Source organism: Brachyistius frenatus, unplaced genomic scaffold (assembly GCF_029030835.1).
Source record: "Brachyistius frenatus isolate BFR_SWC_R1_liver_20210118 unplaced genomic scaffold, ASM2903083v1 Contig_64, whole genome shotgun sequence".
NCBI lineage: Eukaryota > Metazoa > Chordata > Actinopteri > Embiotocidae > Brachyistius > Brachyistius frenatus.
In genome coordinates this window covers 1,081,129-1,098,227 of record NW_027210663.1, presented here as the reverse complement: position 1 = coordinate 1,098,227, position 17,099 = coordinate 1,081,129, and the positions used below count along the sequence as shown (strand labels likewise).

At 40.0% G+C, this 17,099-nt stretch overlaps 1 protein-coding gene across 3 annotated transcripts in view; it reads left to right on the top strand.

The window, feature by feature from the left end:
- Positions 1-1,533: 1,533 nt before the first annotated feature.
- The window catches only part of LOC138625633 (leucine-rich repeat transmembrane neuronal protein 4), a 42,660-nt gene continuing 27,094 nt past the window's right edge, over positions 1,534-17,099 (top strand). The window contains exons 1-3 of one of the 3 annotated variants that reach the window (XM_069706668.1): positions 1,534-1,668; positions 1,933-2,120; positions 2,596-4,136. In XM_069706668.1, the coding sequence (XP_069562769.1) occupies positions 2,069-2,120; positions 2,596-4,136 (1,593 nt within the window). In that variant the 5' untranslated portion in view covers positions 1,534-1,668; positions 1,933-2,068. Of the gene's footprint in view, positions 2,121-2,595; positions 4,185-17,099 lie in introns of all 3 variants that reach the window. The other 2 variants (XM_069706669.1, XM_069706670.1) reach the window with 2 other exon arrangements.

The window sequence follows — 17,099 nt, the reverse complement described above, 5'->3', positions numbered from 1 at the left end:
GTGTGTGTGTGTGTGTGTGTGTATTCCTGCCCGGCCCTTCAATTCCAGTCAGCCAATTGATCTAACAATGGAATTGAATTCAGCGAGTGCCGCTGAAGTGCTGGATGCATCCGTTTTACTTTTGTTTCCAGCGATTTCTTTGTCACCAACTATCTGTGATTTGAGCTCAAATGTTCATTAATGTCCATTACTGGGTAATTATGTACTCATTAAGTGCAGGGGCAGAGGGACCCATTAGAAATGATGACTTTGACCCTGACTCAAAGTCCCATTATGAAGCCTTGAGAGCACACTTTGTTTACGTGTGATGCATTTCAGTGTCAATATGCAACAATGAATATTGTGAAACAGCAGGGACAAGGTTTTCTGAACTTTTTTTAATTTGTTGTGCACCTGCAACCCATCTGTATACTGTATACACAGCCATCAGAGGTTTTTGAAGACTGTTTTTGTATTTTGTTTAAATTTCTAACAAAATAACAATAGGGCTTTCGCACCTTTCGGTGCTTGGACCCTAATGATCATTGCAAATACAATAAGTCAGGAAAAGGTAAACAATAGGTGGAAGTTGTTTGACAGTTTCATTGGAAAAGGCCCCGATCTGTTAACAACTGTAGATGCTTGCGTATCTTATTGTAACCCAAACTTTACCTCAACAAGATGATCTTTCTATTACAGGCCCACCTGCGCAAAAACTAATTAAGAAGATTTTACATCTGAGATGTTGTCAATAGTTCCCTAGATAAATGCTCAGATACAGAAACAAATTCAATGCATAATCAGACTTAATAACCAGCGAAATAAATAATTAGTGCATTTACTTCACTCATAATTAAGTTCATTTGGGAGGTATCTTACATGACTGAATATTTCTATTTTATGCAAGAATTCTTCTGTTCAGTACATTTTAATCATCTACCTACATGTATTTGAAACAGATCATCAACAGGTTAAGATCTTTACACCAACAGATGAACTTGTAAAAAGCGATTCATAGACCAAACTGAACAGTGTAAAGGCACAAATCAAATAAACCTCAGCTTGACCACAACTACCACCACACAATCTGTATAGCTATAAACTAATGCATTATGTTATATAGCTATAGGATGATGCGACACTAAATATGACCATTTTCTATAATGACTCCCTCCTCTGTGGATATATCTTCCAAAGGTAAAGGTTACATAACATTTCTCAGCACGCTATAATTTAAAATGCTGTGGTATTTAAGTCTTCATGAATGCATCTCTTGACATTTATCTACATATGTTAAACTACAGGCTGTTCAGAAGCGTTTGACTGGCAGTACATCTTCACAAATATCTAAATGCAGGGCAAACAGTGTTCCCATTCCTCGGCCATAATTAATATGCAGGCTGTGTTGGTGGGAACAATGAAGTCCACTTTGGTGTGAGCTGTGGTGTGTCACTCAACGACCAGAAGAGGGCATCTCAAGTCCTCAAACGGAGCGCCTGTGAGCTCGGTATAATCCTACACCAACATCATTCCTGTTGCTATACAACTGATATATTCTTGATACCACGGTCAACGGGTCTAATTCACAACAGACTGCGCCTTTTCTCTCCGCTGTCCACGCCTGGAGCAGGATACGACCAACTTGCCGGCTTTGGACCACAGTTTATTCCCCCCTGATTTCGTCACTTGGTCGGTTTCCAGTGTCTTTTCTGCCACTTAACCCAGATTCAACAATTGGCGACTCGGTGTTAGGAATGTATTTCACAGCCTCTCAGAAGACGCGCTAAAAGAGTGCCATTCTCACTAGGGTACAAGCTTGAGTGCCTCCATCCAAGGGCTCTGTAGAGGTGGCAGTCAGAAATATGCATTACCAAGCTGATGTTGTGCGGTAACGGAGCAAATTACAGGCAGAGGTTGGTGCACACCTTCTGGAGCATCTCTTCTCTCCGACAGGTGTGCGGCTGTGGGCAGAGCGGATCTGGACACGGCGCAAAGTGCGTATTTTTTCCGAGCACACGGGCGTCCTGCTTGAGTGTCCAACTATTTGGGCAAAACGCCGAGTGCTTTCTAACATGTGGACCCGGGACGCATGCAACAGAGAGCCTTGAACATGAGGAAGAGCCGACACCGCGCAAATATGGGTAAGTACACTATTCCGCAAGGTACTTATAAAGCATTCATTTCTGCGCAAAGTCTTCAGTCGTTTCCCTAATTACAATTCACTTGGAGCTGATGTTGCTGGTGTCGTTGCCCCCTGCGGTTTGTAAATGATGACTGCAGGTTGGAGAATCTGAAGGAAGCTTTTCTCTCAACAACTATTTGATAAATTATGCCTGATGTATGTGGTTATCTATCACATTTCCTGTGTCTCAAGAGCATGACTGTGACTATGATAATGAGTGTGTGTGTGTGTGTGTGGAGATTTGCCATGAACACGGGGATGCAAATTAAGTCAGCTTCAAATAACCCCCCTCTGTTATCAAATGCCTCAGAACATAGTATGGCTGGTTTCTTGATTCAATTATGGGACATTTTATTTTATTCTAGTCTGTTCATTCTGGTAATGTTTGGTAGATATTTTATGTTCTGAATTCTGTTACTTTTCTTTGTCTGCAGGACTTTCTGTGCTTTTCGGATGGCTTGTATTCACAGTGGTGATACCTGCCTGGCTGCTTGCTGCACCAAGCAGCGTCCGTGAACGTCCCTGCCCCCTGAGCTGTAGATGTGATGGGAAAATAATATACTGCGAATCCAATGCCTTCCGTGATGTGCCAAACAACGTCTCTGTGGGCACACAGGGCCTGTCCCTGCGTTACAACAGCCTGGTGAACCTCCGAGCACACCAGTTTGCAGGCCTAAGTCAATTAGTGTGGCTCTACCTCGACCACAATTACATCAATGCCGTGGACGGCCAGGCGTTCCACGGGATACGGAGGCTCAAAGAACTGATTCTCAGCTCGAATAAGATCACGCAGCTAAAAAACAACACTTTCCACGATGTTCCTAATTTACGTAATCTTGATCTTTCCTACAATAAACTGCAGGTTCTCCAGCCTAATCAGTTTGTGGGTCTACGGAAACTTCTTAGTTTACACTTGAGGTCAAACTCCTTAAAAACTGTCCCAATGCGAGTTTTCCTTGACTGTCGCAACCTGGAGTTTCTTGATATTGGCTACAACAGGCTGCGGAGCCTCACACGTAATGCCTTTGCAGGACTCCTAAAGCTCGTCGAGCTTCATTTGGAGCACAACCAGTTTTCAAAGATAAACTTTGCGCATTTCCCCCGCCTCACTAATCTGAGGGCGCTCTATCTGCAGTGGAACCGTATCAAAGTGCTAACCCAGGGCCTGCCATGGATGTGGACTTCCTTGCAAAAGTTGGACCTCTCTGGAAATGAGCTCCAAGTTTTGGATCCGAGCACATTTCAATGCCTGCCTAATCTTCAGACTCTTAACCTGGACTCCAACAAACTGAGCAATGTCTCTCAGCAGACAGTGGAGGCTTGGATCTCCCTCACCACCATCAGTCTGGCTGGTAATTTGTGGTACTGTAACCCCAACATTTGCCCTCTGGTGTCCTGGCTCAAAGCCTTCAAGGGTAACAAGGAGTCTACTATGATCTGTGCCATCCCTAAGGAGGCACAAGGAGAGAAAGTAACAGATGTGGTGGAGACTTATAACATCTGCACAGCAACGCCGAGCCCTGTCCCCTCAACGACATCGCCCCTCACTTTTGCTGTTCAACCTGAGCTGCCGCCGCTGCCCACACAGTCTGTGGTGGATAAAAAGCTGATCTGGAACAGGACAGCCTCTCCGACTCCTAACGAGGCCTCCCCAACCATCCCCTTGCCCGACACCGAGTATGTGTCCTTCCACAAAATCATAGCTGGTAGCATGGCCCTCTTCTTATCAGTGGCTATAATTCTGCTGGTTATCTACGTCTCGTGGAAACGCTATCCCAGCAGTATCAAACAGCTTCAGCAGCGCTCAGCGGTTAAAAAGCGCCAGAAAAAGGCACGGGAGACAGAGCGCTCCTTTAATTCACCACTGCAAGAGTACTATGTGGACTACAAGCCCTCACACTCAGAGACTATGGATGTGCTGGTTAATGGGACAGGACCTTACACATACACCATCTCAGGCTCCAGGGAATGCGAGGTATGACTGTTGCCCTCCAAAATCCATTTCCACTGCGAGGCATGAGAGGTAAATTTCAACAGTTTGTGGGGAAAAATACTTGTTTTCTCCTCTGCTCTTGTATGTTTTGGGGATAAGGAAGCAACGGTCAGTGCACAGTGACTTGTTTTGTAATATGCTGTGGTTTGCTCAGTTCCATATGAGTACCCAGCTCTTGTTCTGAATCATGCAGTTTTATCGCTAAAATATGATTCCCATTAGCTGAAACTGCAGTGGCAGCTCCTCTTCCTGGGTAACTTACATGCAGTGAGATGCATTACACGCAAAGTAGGTTCATCTTTCAGGCCTGACATAAAAGAGCTCATTGATGAATCTGTGTATTAACAGCCAGCCTGTTATGTATTCACAAATGGCCCGCTGCCCTAAATGGAATGATAAAAATGCATTAGATCAAGTCACTGTGCAGGTGGTCCTCTCCTATCCTGTATGTTTGCTACAACAGATGTAGTAGCAAATGCGCAAGTCATGTGAGTCTCAATATTTGTTTTCTACTGTATCAAATTTAAAAATGTTTACAGTCATAGCAGCTGACCATATATCTCATTCTCTCCTTCTGCCTCTAGCAATTGTGTGCGTAGGATTTTCCGTGTTAGTTTAATTTACAAAGTTCACACAGTCACTGCAGGCTGGAGAACATTATAAAGGCCTGCAGCCAAATAAAAGATAAGTTATGCATTTGGGCTCGATTTCTGTCTGGCTTTTGTGTACTACAGCAGGGGGAAGCAGCATTGTGCTGCTTACGTTTCATCCCCAGAAATATGAAGAAACTATTCGGCTACAGGTGAAAGTTTGGTCCAAAGAGTTCAAATTGAAGTTCTCATCCTAAAGCTGTACTTCCTTCTCAGGACTGACTCTGAACCTCTGCACAGCACAAAGGGATAGTGACAGAAAGCCTTGACAGAAAGACTACTCAATTTGCTCATGCTTAATTAGGCACTTTTTTTTTTTTTTTGCCTGTGTACTATTTTTTCCCTTAATGCTAGTCATCTGTCACCCTTCGTCCGGCAGCTTCTTCTTTTCTTTTTTTTTTTTTATTTGTCAGTATGGGTAAGTGTGATTAACAGGATATGTTGTGCTGGGAGAGATGTAGCGTCAGTGTCATCTTTGCTACACCTTTTGTCACACTATAACCAGACATGCTGTGAAGTACTGGCGACATCTTTCTTCCCCATTGTATCTGTCAGTGCGGCTCAGAGGCTAAGTTTTATCTCTCACTGCCGCACAGCTAATTTCCTTTATTCTACACGGACCCTATAAATCATTTTATAATATGTTTTAAGTCTGGGAATAGTGCTCGAGCACCACTTGCTTTCTTAAGTCACAGGAGAGGCTGGCACAAATGTGTTTCATTGTTTTCAGTAATGTCACATACTACAAGGTACTTGGGAAGCTAAATCAGCTCTTTGTCAGATTATCTGTGGCAGAGCATTTCTCAACCACAAGGGAAGCTCGAGGTGAGATGGTCGGCTTATCAATCTTGTAGCTTTCATGTGAGAATGTGGCGCGGGAGCATTAAATGGCAGACCTAATGGGGCTTCTGCTAGCTAGAATAACTAATAGCCCATCAGAGGTAAGGAGCCGAGACTTCCCTCAGCTTTGTTATTCCTTGCCCTCTACAGTTCGAGAGAGAAGCTTGAGTTGTTAGAAATGTAATGGGATTTTTTTTTTTGTGTGTGTGTGTGTGTGTGTGTGTGTGTGTGTGTTACATTTCATGGCAAACACTGCAATGCAAAGTAAGAACACATTTTAAAGCTGCAATCTTTTGATGTTTAGCTTAAGAGTGGTGCATTGACACAAATTGGTTATTTGACCCAATAGAGTATCATGTTTATTAGACGTGTACTTTGCATCAGAATTCAGTATAGGTTGAAGTACAAGTAACCCATGATGTGACGTGATCGTGTCTTTGCCTATTTGCATCACAATGCAGGTGATGCAGCCCAATCTCCAGTGACATGTGAGAAGACTTTTCACTTTATATTGAATGGCACATAGTGCAGAGTGTCAAGATAGATGGAAGTGGGAGAAGTTGTATCTGAAAAGGCTGCTCTGGGGTTCAAACACGCACTCAGGGAACGTATTGTAAATACCAGAACCCAGTGCGCCCCCTGCACATTATTTCAGCTATCCCAGATAGCAAGCACTTAAGCTATTAGCTGCATTTTCAATTAGGAGAAAAAAATCTTTGTAATTGAAGCCTGTTATCTTCTGCACATGCCCAGACCAACAGGCGTGGAGTTAATTTGTAACCATAGATTTCCTCCAGCGCAGCTCAGCAGGTTGGCTTCGACGCTGCGAACTGAACTGAACTTGCAGAGTGTGAATTTTGATGAACACTTTGAGCTGTGCGGTGCTATGGTCTTCCTGTGGCACATTATAAAAAATAATTTAAAAAAAAACATCTCCCCCGTGTATGCCATTCACTTCTGTGTTCACAGAGCAGCTGCAGTGGTTGCCATCTACCCACAGATCATACCTTGAAATTAGTTCAGAAAATATTATGGTGAAAATCCCACTGTATCTGCCAAAGGCAATTCTAGTACTTGGGTAGAATCTGTGAGCATTAATAAGGTGAGATGCTTACATCAACTAAAGGGGGCTGTGAGAAAGCAGATGAACTGAGGAGAAAGGAGGGTGTGTCACTGCTGGTGCATCCAAATGACTGACAAATGTTGTCTAAAAAACAAGACTACAATAATTACAGTTTTAAACTTGACTCATTTTTTAAGATGGCGGGATGAGAAGCATTGTAACGTCAACACTCTGACCAGTTTAAACCAGCACAAGCCTTATTCAAGCATGAAGTTGTTTTCATTTTTCCTTGCATTTGCACAAAGAGTGTGGCAGCACCTGGTTTCTCCCTCCTGGTTATATTAAAATCTAATGGCTCCTCTGATTGTAGTCAGTGTTTGCAGAGACAAACCCTGAATCTGTGGGTGCATTTTATTAAACAAACATTTGTTTAATTTGCAGACAGTATGATATGAGCCCTGCCTTTAAAATGTCAGGAACAAAGATGATGGGTGATCAAAATATATTGTCTCTGCATGCCAAGATGGCAGCTTGCACTTCATCTGTGCGTAAATGCACAGAAGGCAGGCTTCCATCAAGAGAAGGGAGCTTTGACAGTTTTCAATATTTGTTGCCAAATAAAGAATAACCTCATAAGTAGAATAGCCTGTAAAAAACAGATTTGTCATTTTTGAACACATCACTTTGCACATACAGTATGCTGAGTGACAGCACACATTGATGTAATTTTTTTTTTTTACCACATTTGTGACAATACAACACAACATACTGTTGTATGTAATAACATGCATACCCAATGACAAATATTTTCAGTCATTCCTTTAAAAATAAGCTGTATCTTTTGCTATTAATTCTCATTTTGCCTGGTTGTCGTCTTGTTTGGTGGAATTGAAAATTATTATATCTGCAAGACTGGGTGGCAATGATCCATGGATCCTCAGAAGTAGACTACTTAGCTTTTATACCCGATGATTTTGTGAAAAATGGGCTCTGGTCAACTCCATTCAAACTCAACTGCAGCAAAATGCAGGAAGAAAGAGCCTATTAAGTGAATTGGCTGTAATAGCTATTACACAACATAATTTTTTAGTGCCATGTATCACATGGTATCTTGTAAGTGGTGATGTATAAAAAAAATGGATAGATTTTTTTTTTTGTAATATCAAGCTGGCTCAAGGTACTTTGTTCACTGGGGAAATGTATAATTATGTAAATTTCTTTTGTTTCAAATTCATATTTTTACAGCAAACAAGCCAAATAAATTATTCTTGAAAGCAACAGCTTCGATGTTACGTAATTTATATTTTATGCTGTTTAAAGGAATAGTTTGACATTTAGAGAATTACGCTCATTTGCTTCCTTGCCAAAAGTCAAATGAGAAGATTGATCCTACGCTCTTGACTGTCGGCACTAACACATAAACACTTTTATCATTTCAGGTTCATTTTCCAACTAAAGACCCTCTAAATACTTTTTATTACCATCACCTTTAGTTATTCCACTGTGCTCAAAGCAATAAGCTTAACAAGCAGAAGCAAACTTTTTCTGCTTTGAGTCTTGCCTCTCAGGCCACATACAGGCAGCGCTGCCTTATTGCTGGAGGTTATTGGGACATTATGCTACTTTCACTCAGACTGAAAATAGCTACCGCAGTTTATAATCTAAAACATACTTTAATTTACATTTAATTTACAAGCTATCATTCATTGGTAAGAAAGAAAATAAGTGTATTTGCCAAAATGCCAAAGTTTTCCTTTAATGAAACAGTTCATACTGTGCTATCAGCTAACGTTGAGTCATTCTGAATTTAATTAGAGCCCCCATACCTGCCTCTAAGTATGCCAGAGTCAGTTTAAAATCCGAAACACACACAGATGAACTTCTTCAGTGTATCCCACCTCGCTGCAGCCAAGGCTGTGATTTCAAGCCAAGTTAAAATGTTGAAGTGGGATTTATTAGCACAAATGCACATAATCAGACCTATCTTTGGTTAAGCACCTCTCAGACTGCTGTGTGCGTGGGGTGAGATCTCCTGCAAATAAACATACTCTGCAATATGTATGATTCAGACTTTTGACAGATGTTCCTCTTGGAGGTGTGATGTCTGCTCTGCTGAGGAGGAGGAGGAATACATAAAATAAAAAATAAATAAAAAATAGAGCAGGAAGGAGAGGCAACGCGAGTACTCTGCAATAATAGCTTGTTATCGAACACGGGCTGTTGAAATGAATATGGCCTTTCGGTTGTTTCATGATAATAATTCTTAGCATCTCTTCTTTCATCCAGTTGATGTTTTTATGATTTTAATATTCTCATTATGTGGTGCTAATAGCACATGTCGCAGCCAGCTATTAGCTTAATCTGGCACAGGCGGAAAATATAATGTTCTTCCTCCACGCTTCAACACAGACAATATTGAATTTCACTCTAGGTTAGATGTACTTATTTACAGAACATAGGATGAACGGCTGTTTGTGCTTCTGATTGATTATTCAAATTCTTCCAGAAGCTGAAAGCCAGAGAGGAGATAGATGGCTGAGAAAATATTGTGCTGTTGAGGAAGAAAAATGAAAGTCATGGCTTTACTGACCCCCAAACCTCCATTTTAAATTGAGGTCAGCATTGATTGACAACATCATTAACTCTGATATGCACTTGAAATTGCATGATAACCAACTCCTTCACTTAAGCCCAAGACCAAATGAACTTGTCTGTTATGAGCAAATCAGGTGAGTCACTAGGATTGTATACTGTACACTATAATGTAACACAGAAGTGGAAACTATGAAATGGAATTAGAAGTCTAATTTATACGCAAACTAATTTGGGAGAAAATTAAAAGACCACAGAGATAAATCGGATTAATTCATCCTTTACACAATCTCCAGTGGTCCTCCCCTCCCGCAGCCACACACAAACCACGATGAATATTTGATGTGATATTAAACCGGCCTTCTACTTTGTGCTCGAGGCCACTTTGTTCATTCGGTTGTGAATCAGCTAAAAAAAAAAGTCTGTTAATTAGAAGTATGTTTTGATGGAAGTCTTTTCTGATAGTGGGAATCTCAAATTCTAATCAGCGAAAACAGCTGATGTCAAAATTAAGATGGATGCATCACTGAAAACCAGAGCTGAGCAATAACAGCAAAACAAGACTGATGACAAGATGAGGCCATCGGGAACATCAACATTTTCCTCAGATGTATTGTTAGATTACAAAGAAAACCTCTATACGACCAAAATTACAACATACGACTTACCATCCGACCAAAAAAATAACTTTAGTAGCCTCTGCCATTTTCTAAAACCTCAGCTAACACATCACAAGTCATGAAGAAGGATCTATCAGCAAATCTGTGGGTTGCGAATACCAGAAGAAAGGGCCTTTCATATATGGACTCTTCTCGTGAACATGGTAAATATGACCCTAATTGATGGAAGCATTGATCAACCTAACCAACACTGCAGATCTCAAAACTCAAATATAGTGGCTCACCGCTTTTGGGGAGAGTCATGTGATACGCGTTTTCAGGCGTGTTAGTATGGACTGACATACGTTCTAAAACACACTGACGGAGATTTTGGTTGCTATAAAGCCTAAGAGTGTACAGCCGTGACAGCAGCCATTGTGAGGCTGTACTAACAAACATGGGTGCTTTGAGCCTAATGCCAACAATGTTAACAGTGACAAAAACATGCTGATGTTTAGCAAGTGAATGCTCTTAGTTTAGTGTTTTAGCATACTAACCTTTGCTAAATTCTCAATTCTTCTACAAAAGGCATTTTTGAGAGAAAAAGTTCAAATGGCAATGTAAACTTAGTGCTTCGAGGGCAGCACCGCCATTGCGAAAATGGCCAAAGACACAGCATTGGGATTATTAGTGGACTCAAATGATCGAAAATTGGTACGTAATGAGCGAATTAACGCACAACATTGACATTTTTGACTATTGTTATTAATTTCAGGAACGTTATTGTACAGAAAGTCAAAGTCTACAACCAGTGACTATAAAAATGGACACTGTTTTAGAGCTCCCCCTAAAGGTCTCAACAGGCTTTCAGGAGAACTGAGCTCCCCTTAGCTCTCCCTTAATTTGAACCATGTTTATAATATTTACATGAACCATCTTCAATTCGCATGTTAGCTTACTAACATTTGCTGAATAGCACTGAAAATTAAGTGTGATGATGGGACTTTTATTAATTTAGAAAGTACTTTTTTATTTCAGTGTTATTCATCTTAGGCACCATGAATGTCTACAGGGCTACACACTTTCATCCACGAGCTGTTGGCATATTTCAGTTTGAAAACGAACGGCAACTTCCCATGTTACATTTTTACAGACCCAGCAAACCTCGTCATCGTTCTCGCTGACATCCAACTGTTTACACATTTTTCTCTAAACGTACGCAATTCATAATTCTCACGACCATTAACAGTCTCTATCTTCCGAATGATGTCGTTCTGGGGCATTTGCTGAAATAACTTACGCTCTTGTTTTTCATTAGAGAACAATCATTGTTTTTCTTGGGGGGACAGTCTAAAAAAACTGAAGTCTCTATCAGTTTCCATTCTTATCTGAGCAATTAATACAAATGCCTCAAAGGAATGACTTCCTGACGCAGTTTTAAATGCTGTGCTACTGAGAAATGTACTTTGCTTTTCTGGACTGATTTTGTTGTTTGAAGATGTAATGTCTCATGTACTGCAATATTTTCACTTTTCACAATAACTCCAGGGGTGAACATCTAGCTCTGGTGTCAGACGCTCTGAAAGATTGGGCCACAATTTTACTCGGGCATTCAACAATCCATCATAAAAGAAAAATGCATTTTAGGAAAAGCACAGAAACTATTTTCTCCACTGACAGCAGCCTCAGTAGACCAAAATGCAATGCAGACTCATGATATGTTACGGTTTGAGTGAAGGGTGTGACTTTTTTTGACTTTCACACTCCCCATCTCTGTTGCTACACACAGTCTGCCAAAACTTAGAGCTATATCGAACCAGTTGACCCCTCACTCTCTGGGCAAGGCATTTAGGGAAAAGCAGGAACTGAAGTCGAAGCAGATGTGTTGAGTTCAGAGAAGTTGTGAACCCCAAAAATGATTTACATCAGATCATTGCTAAATCATTCCTGGCATGCACCGAACATCACAGATTGATGATATATAACAGTGAGAGCGTATCCAATGGAGGATTTTGTGATTAAGTCTTCAGTCTGAGTTAGACCTGAGGTACAAAGGAACTGTATCAATTCACGGGGAGTCCAGAGCTATCGCTCCCTTGAAAAAAGTATTTGCGCATATCAGTAAATTTCTAATAACTTCTCAAAAATCTGAATCCCATATCGAGTGTCCTATTATTATGCCATATCTATCAATCAGTAATCACATGCCCTGGAGTCTCCCAGTATAAGCTTCTGTTCACTCAGTCAGCGACACTTCTGCTTTAATGGGATTTGACAGCTTATCTAGCACTTTATGAAAAGTCGGGCACCGCAGACAGAATGAATAATATAACATGAAAATATTAGGCATAGCGTTTTCTGCCGTTTTATGGTCACACCAGCCACGTTAATTTTTCAATTCACAGCTTGAAGCAGTTACTGCCTATTTAGCCATTCATTTAATAATGATTAATTTAATTAGGATTATTAAGACAGTTTGACTGAGATGCTGTACTTCTGCCTACTGTGTCCCTTTGATTCACTGCAAGGGAACTTGAAAGTGATACTTAAAAGAGAATGAAATGTTGACTAGGCACATTACTACATGTCCTAGTAAGTTGGCGGACTGCAATTTGTATCTCCGCCCCCCTCTGTATGGAGACAGTACAGTTTCTTTTATCTGTTTCTGCCAGGAAGGATTTTGATGTAATGTTCACGTCTGCCTCAAGAAGAGTATTTCCCCAGAAACTAAAACCTCTTCATCATGTAGCTACAACATCTCAGATTGTCTGATGGGACAAAATGGTGAGTTGAGAATATCTCCATCTTATCCTCATTTTATTGTGAAATATGAACATCAACACACTGACATGCTGATAGTGACAATTCTGATGCTCAGCAGTTATATTCGCCATGTTTACTATCACTGATGCTATTAATGTATATTTGTACAAGAAAATATTATATCAGTTTAGCTTTTGCCTGATATAATTATCAATTAGGAATTACATTTAATGACTCCTTTATGTTGTCCAGTTAAGTTTTAGCACAGTCAGTGAGAATAAAAACTGACTGCAAGTATAAGTAGTATGTTGTAGAAAAACTAGAGTAACTAGAAAAACATATGTAATTAAATTACAGTTTATATTAAAAATGCTGGTGGTTACACTGAAATCTATTTTTCTAAGTACAAATCTTGTTTGTAGAATATAGCATTCCTTTTGTTCTTTTATATGTTCTTGCCGCACAGGAACGCCTTCTGTCTACGTCTGGACAGGCTCCATCCATTTGGCATTATAAGATCAATTTTCAAGCGTTGTTTTTGATTGGTTCCATGTTTGAATCCGCCCTGCCTTTCGTCTGTCAATTAAATCAATGCATTGTTCTAAGCAAGCACATCAAGGCAGTTGGCCATGTTGTCAGATAAGACAAAAACATATTTAAAAAGTATTTCAGGGAAAAATAAGACTACTGCCACAAAAACCTGCAAACAGTACTCAGCCTGTTGATAGTTCTATCATCACTCAACTTGGAGTCGATCTGAATGTAGTCTTGGTTGACTGCAGTCAGCTGTTATCTACATCCTTGTGATTTATTTTGGTGCTCGTGCTTCAAAATAAAAAAAATTCAAGTTATATTGAAAAACTTTTGATTAAAATTAGACATTAATCAGTGTTAAGAGCGGTTGGGAAGTTTACACTGCCGAGTAATAAAAATTTTTACAAAGTTTCAGCCTTATTGACCAGTTTAAAACATGTTATGAAAGTAATCAAATGTAATTAGTTACATAACTTTGATCAAGTAATGTGATGCTTACATTACTTATTACATTTAGGTAATAAGCATAGGTATTCAAAAATAGCAGTGCATTTACATGTAATTTTTAGCACGCTTAAAATGTTCACCATTTTAGTTTAGTGCATCCACATCCTAACATAAAAACAATTTACAATTAGCAAATTAGCATGTAGAGCTGAGGTTGATGGTCCTAGTCTGTCGTTAATTTTGCAGCTAATCAGTCCTTAACTAAATAATTGGCCAAAGTTTGAACAGATGATGGTGCTGGATTAACAATTATGGGATTATGAGTTACTATAATTTACTATGTAGGGGACAACTGCATCAAATTTAATGGCACTCCATCCAACATTTCACTGAAAACAAAAATGTCAATCTGCTATGCTACAGCAAAAGACAGAGTACTCCCAGAGTCAGCAGAATTCATTCAGGATTCAGATGCTGTTTCGTCTGAAGACCATTACAATCTGCACAAAATTTGATGGGAGTCCATGCAGTAGTTGTTGAGATACTTCAGTCTGGACTAAAGCGGTGGATTGATAGACAGACCAACATTTACGTCCCTAAAGTGTTCCTAGGATGACTAAAGCAGAGGAGGAAGAGCCAGCCTCATTCTATCACACTTTTAATCAAAATCCTACCATCAAATTTTGCCTAATTCCCGATGCACTCTGTGCAAATTAACTGAAGCAATGAAATGTTGCCAGTGTGACATGTCCTTTCTGTAGGATAACAATGAGGAATGTTATGGAGATGTTTAAATATTTGCCAGCGTATAATTTGTTGTGACATGTATTGTGAACAGGTGGGGGGAGAGGAGGGATTCATCTCTCTGTTTTCACTGAGTACCAATGCATCTTTTCAAATCAAACAAATGGGTCAGGCCTTTGTTCCGGCAGAATATTTTTACTTGCCCTATCTAAGAGGCATAAAATACTCTGTGATCGGCGGGGTGTTTCAGCACTCCATATTTAAAATGATTTCTGGATTTGAGTAAGTAGACAGGCAGCAAATATTAACTAAAAACTTCACTCCATGCTGGGCAAAATTATAGTTAATTTGTCCATTCACAGAAAAGGAAAACAACCCTACCTACGCATACATGTGGGGCAGATCATCCTGTTAGGATTATCTGTGCTCTGACTGAGGAGAATTTAAACAGACCTCTGCTGATTTCAGGCTTTCTTTCCCTTCAATAGTCTATTCCCCAGGTACCTTACTCCATATTTTAGTGCCATGTTTTTTTCAACAACATCCTCTTCCAGCCATGTATCCTCAGTCTGAAAAAATAAACAGGCCAACAAACCAGGTAACCTGCAGGTAGACAAGCTGACAAACAGCTGCTTCCAGCAGAATTTTAAATTTGTATGCTTTCTTGACTGTACTTCAGAGCAAATGTGTCTTGTTTTGGTCAAGAATACAACATCCTTGAGACTGTAGGTGCAGGTGCAGAATTGAGCTAATTTTTCTTCTGCCATTACATTCAGTAAATTAAATTAACTTGAGAATGCCTGGTTAACGCAGTTTGATGTGAATCAGATGAAACAACCAGACAACCAAAAGAAGGAACTATCTCAGCTTTGAGTTGGATTGTGTGGTTTGTTTCTGGTCTGACATCAAATGGACCGACCACATTTTTTATTTTATCACTATTTTTTAAAGCTACATCCATCTGCTGGTTATGAACTGTCCATGAAGCACTCTTAAGCACTCTGTATTAGTGATACATACATCTATGCAAATCATTTGGAAACCATGGCAACACATGCGGCCGTCAGCATTTGAGCGTGGGGATTTTCCCTGAACAATCAGAGAGCCAATAGCTGTTAAAATTGGTGTTGAAAACGTATCCTGCTCTGTGTTTTGGTACTTTATTGAGTCCATTAAAAAGGAATAGTTTCCTCCAGTCTCTGCCCATTTATTATTAATCAATTTTAAGTCTAATAATTCAAATATTGCTCATTACAAGCTCCTCATAAGCTCCTCGAGCTACCAGAGATCAAATATGAACACGACCTGTTGTTAATGGAAATTGGTCTGTCCTTATGGCTTACAAATCACAATACCTGCTACAATGCTATGATTGTTACATACCAAATTCAAAATGTGTGTGCACAGAACATGGAAATATTTTTCTGGGCTGCTTGCCCTGCTGGGCTCACGAGTCATTGTTTTCTAGAAAATGGCAGAGCTGGAAGTCCCTCCGAACACCAGGTGGTTGTACCTGAACAAACTATTGAGTTTGTTTATTGTAACATATTCTTTTGAGTCCTCATCCAGTAACAGTTGCTGGTAGGCATGGCTCATGTTCAGCTTTATAAACATCCTCCAGTCAGAGAGGGATCATGGTTTGGATCAAAATAACTATGATGGAACCTTCACTGTCCTGCTTAAAATAATACAGTTTGTTAAAATTAAGGAATGATTGCAGTCATGGTTTAAAGAAAAGTCATAAACATGTCAATTTTAGGCATTTTAACAGCAGTCATTATATGTTCATTTGATCTAATTCTGATGTAAGAAATAGATTTAAAAAATGAGAGTAAATGAAAGGATGTCAGAACAAAGTGCAGGGAAGCTGCGTATTCTGTAGAGCATTCCTACCTCAGATAAATCGTGAGATTATCGCTGGAGCCAGGAGGAGAGGCATTTCATCAATTGGAGATCAAGACTTTGTATTGATCTCGTGGTCCATACATGTTTGACATTACTGAAACCTCCCTGTTTCTCTGTGACTCTTGGATCTCAGTCAATCCCCATTTCCTTAGAGGTGTGAGCTCGCTGGAGTGGCGGCACTGGGAGGTCATGTGCTTCTGTGGCTCCAAAAGTAGATTTGTCTCCTTTTTTTCCACCCACCTGTCAAACAGGTTTTCATTTTTGTAATAGTCCAACTGTATTGTATAGACGCTGCAGGATTTTCAGCCTTTTCTTTTTCTTCTTGCCCTTCTTTTTACCGAAACAGGATTATGTGGTCTCCTGTCAAATCTCATCAAACAAAGTTTATTTTCTATGTTAAAGACTAAATGTAGTCCTTCATAATAAAGCAGTTCAATTCAGGCTATTATGTCATCCTGAGGATATTACGATATGATGGAAACTGTTTTCCTGCAGAGGATTTTACTGCCCACAGTAGATTTTTAGTGGCAATGTTATTCCAACCACTCTCATTGTGTTCCACAGATACAGCACTACATTTTGTAAAATATCTCTTTATGATCTAACTTGACATTTCAGTGCCACAACACGCTTGCAATATTTGAGAAAGGGGCCCAGCGCATTTCGATTTCTCAAGTGAGCAGAAAACAAGGCTGCTGATATGAATTGTTATGAGCAGCAGCGTTTAGTCCAATCTGCACCATGTCAGCCCATGAGTCTGAGTCCAGCACATACTGCTGGAGTTGCGCAGGCCTTCACTTCTCTCCAG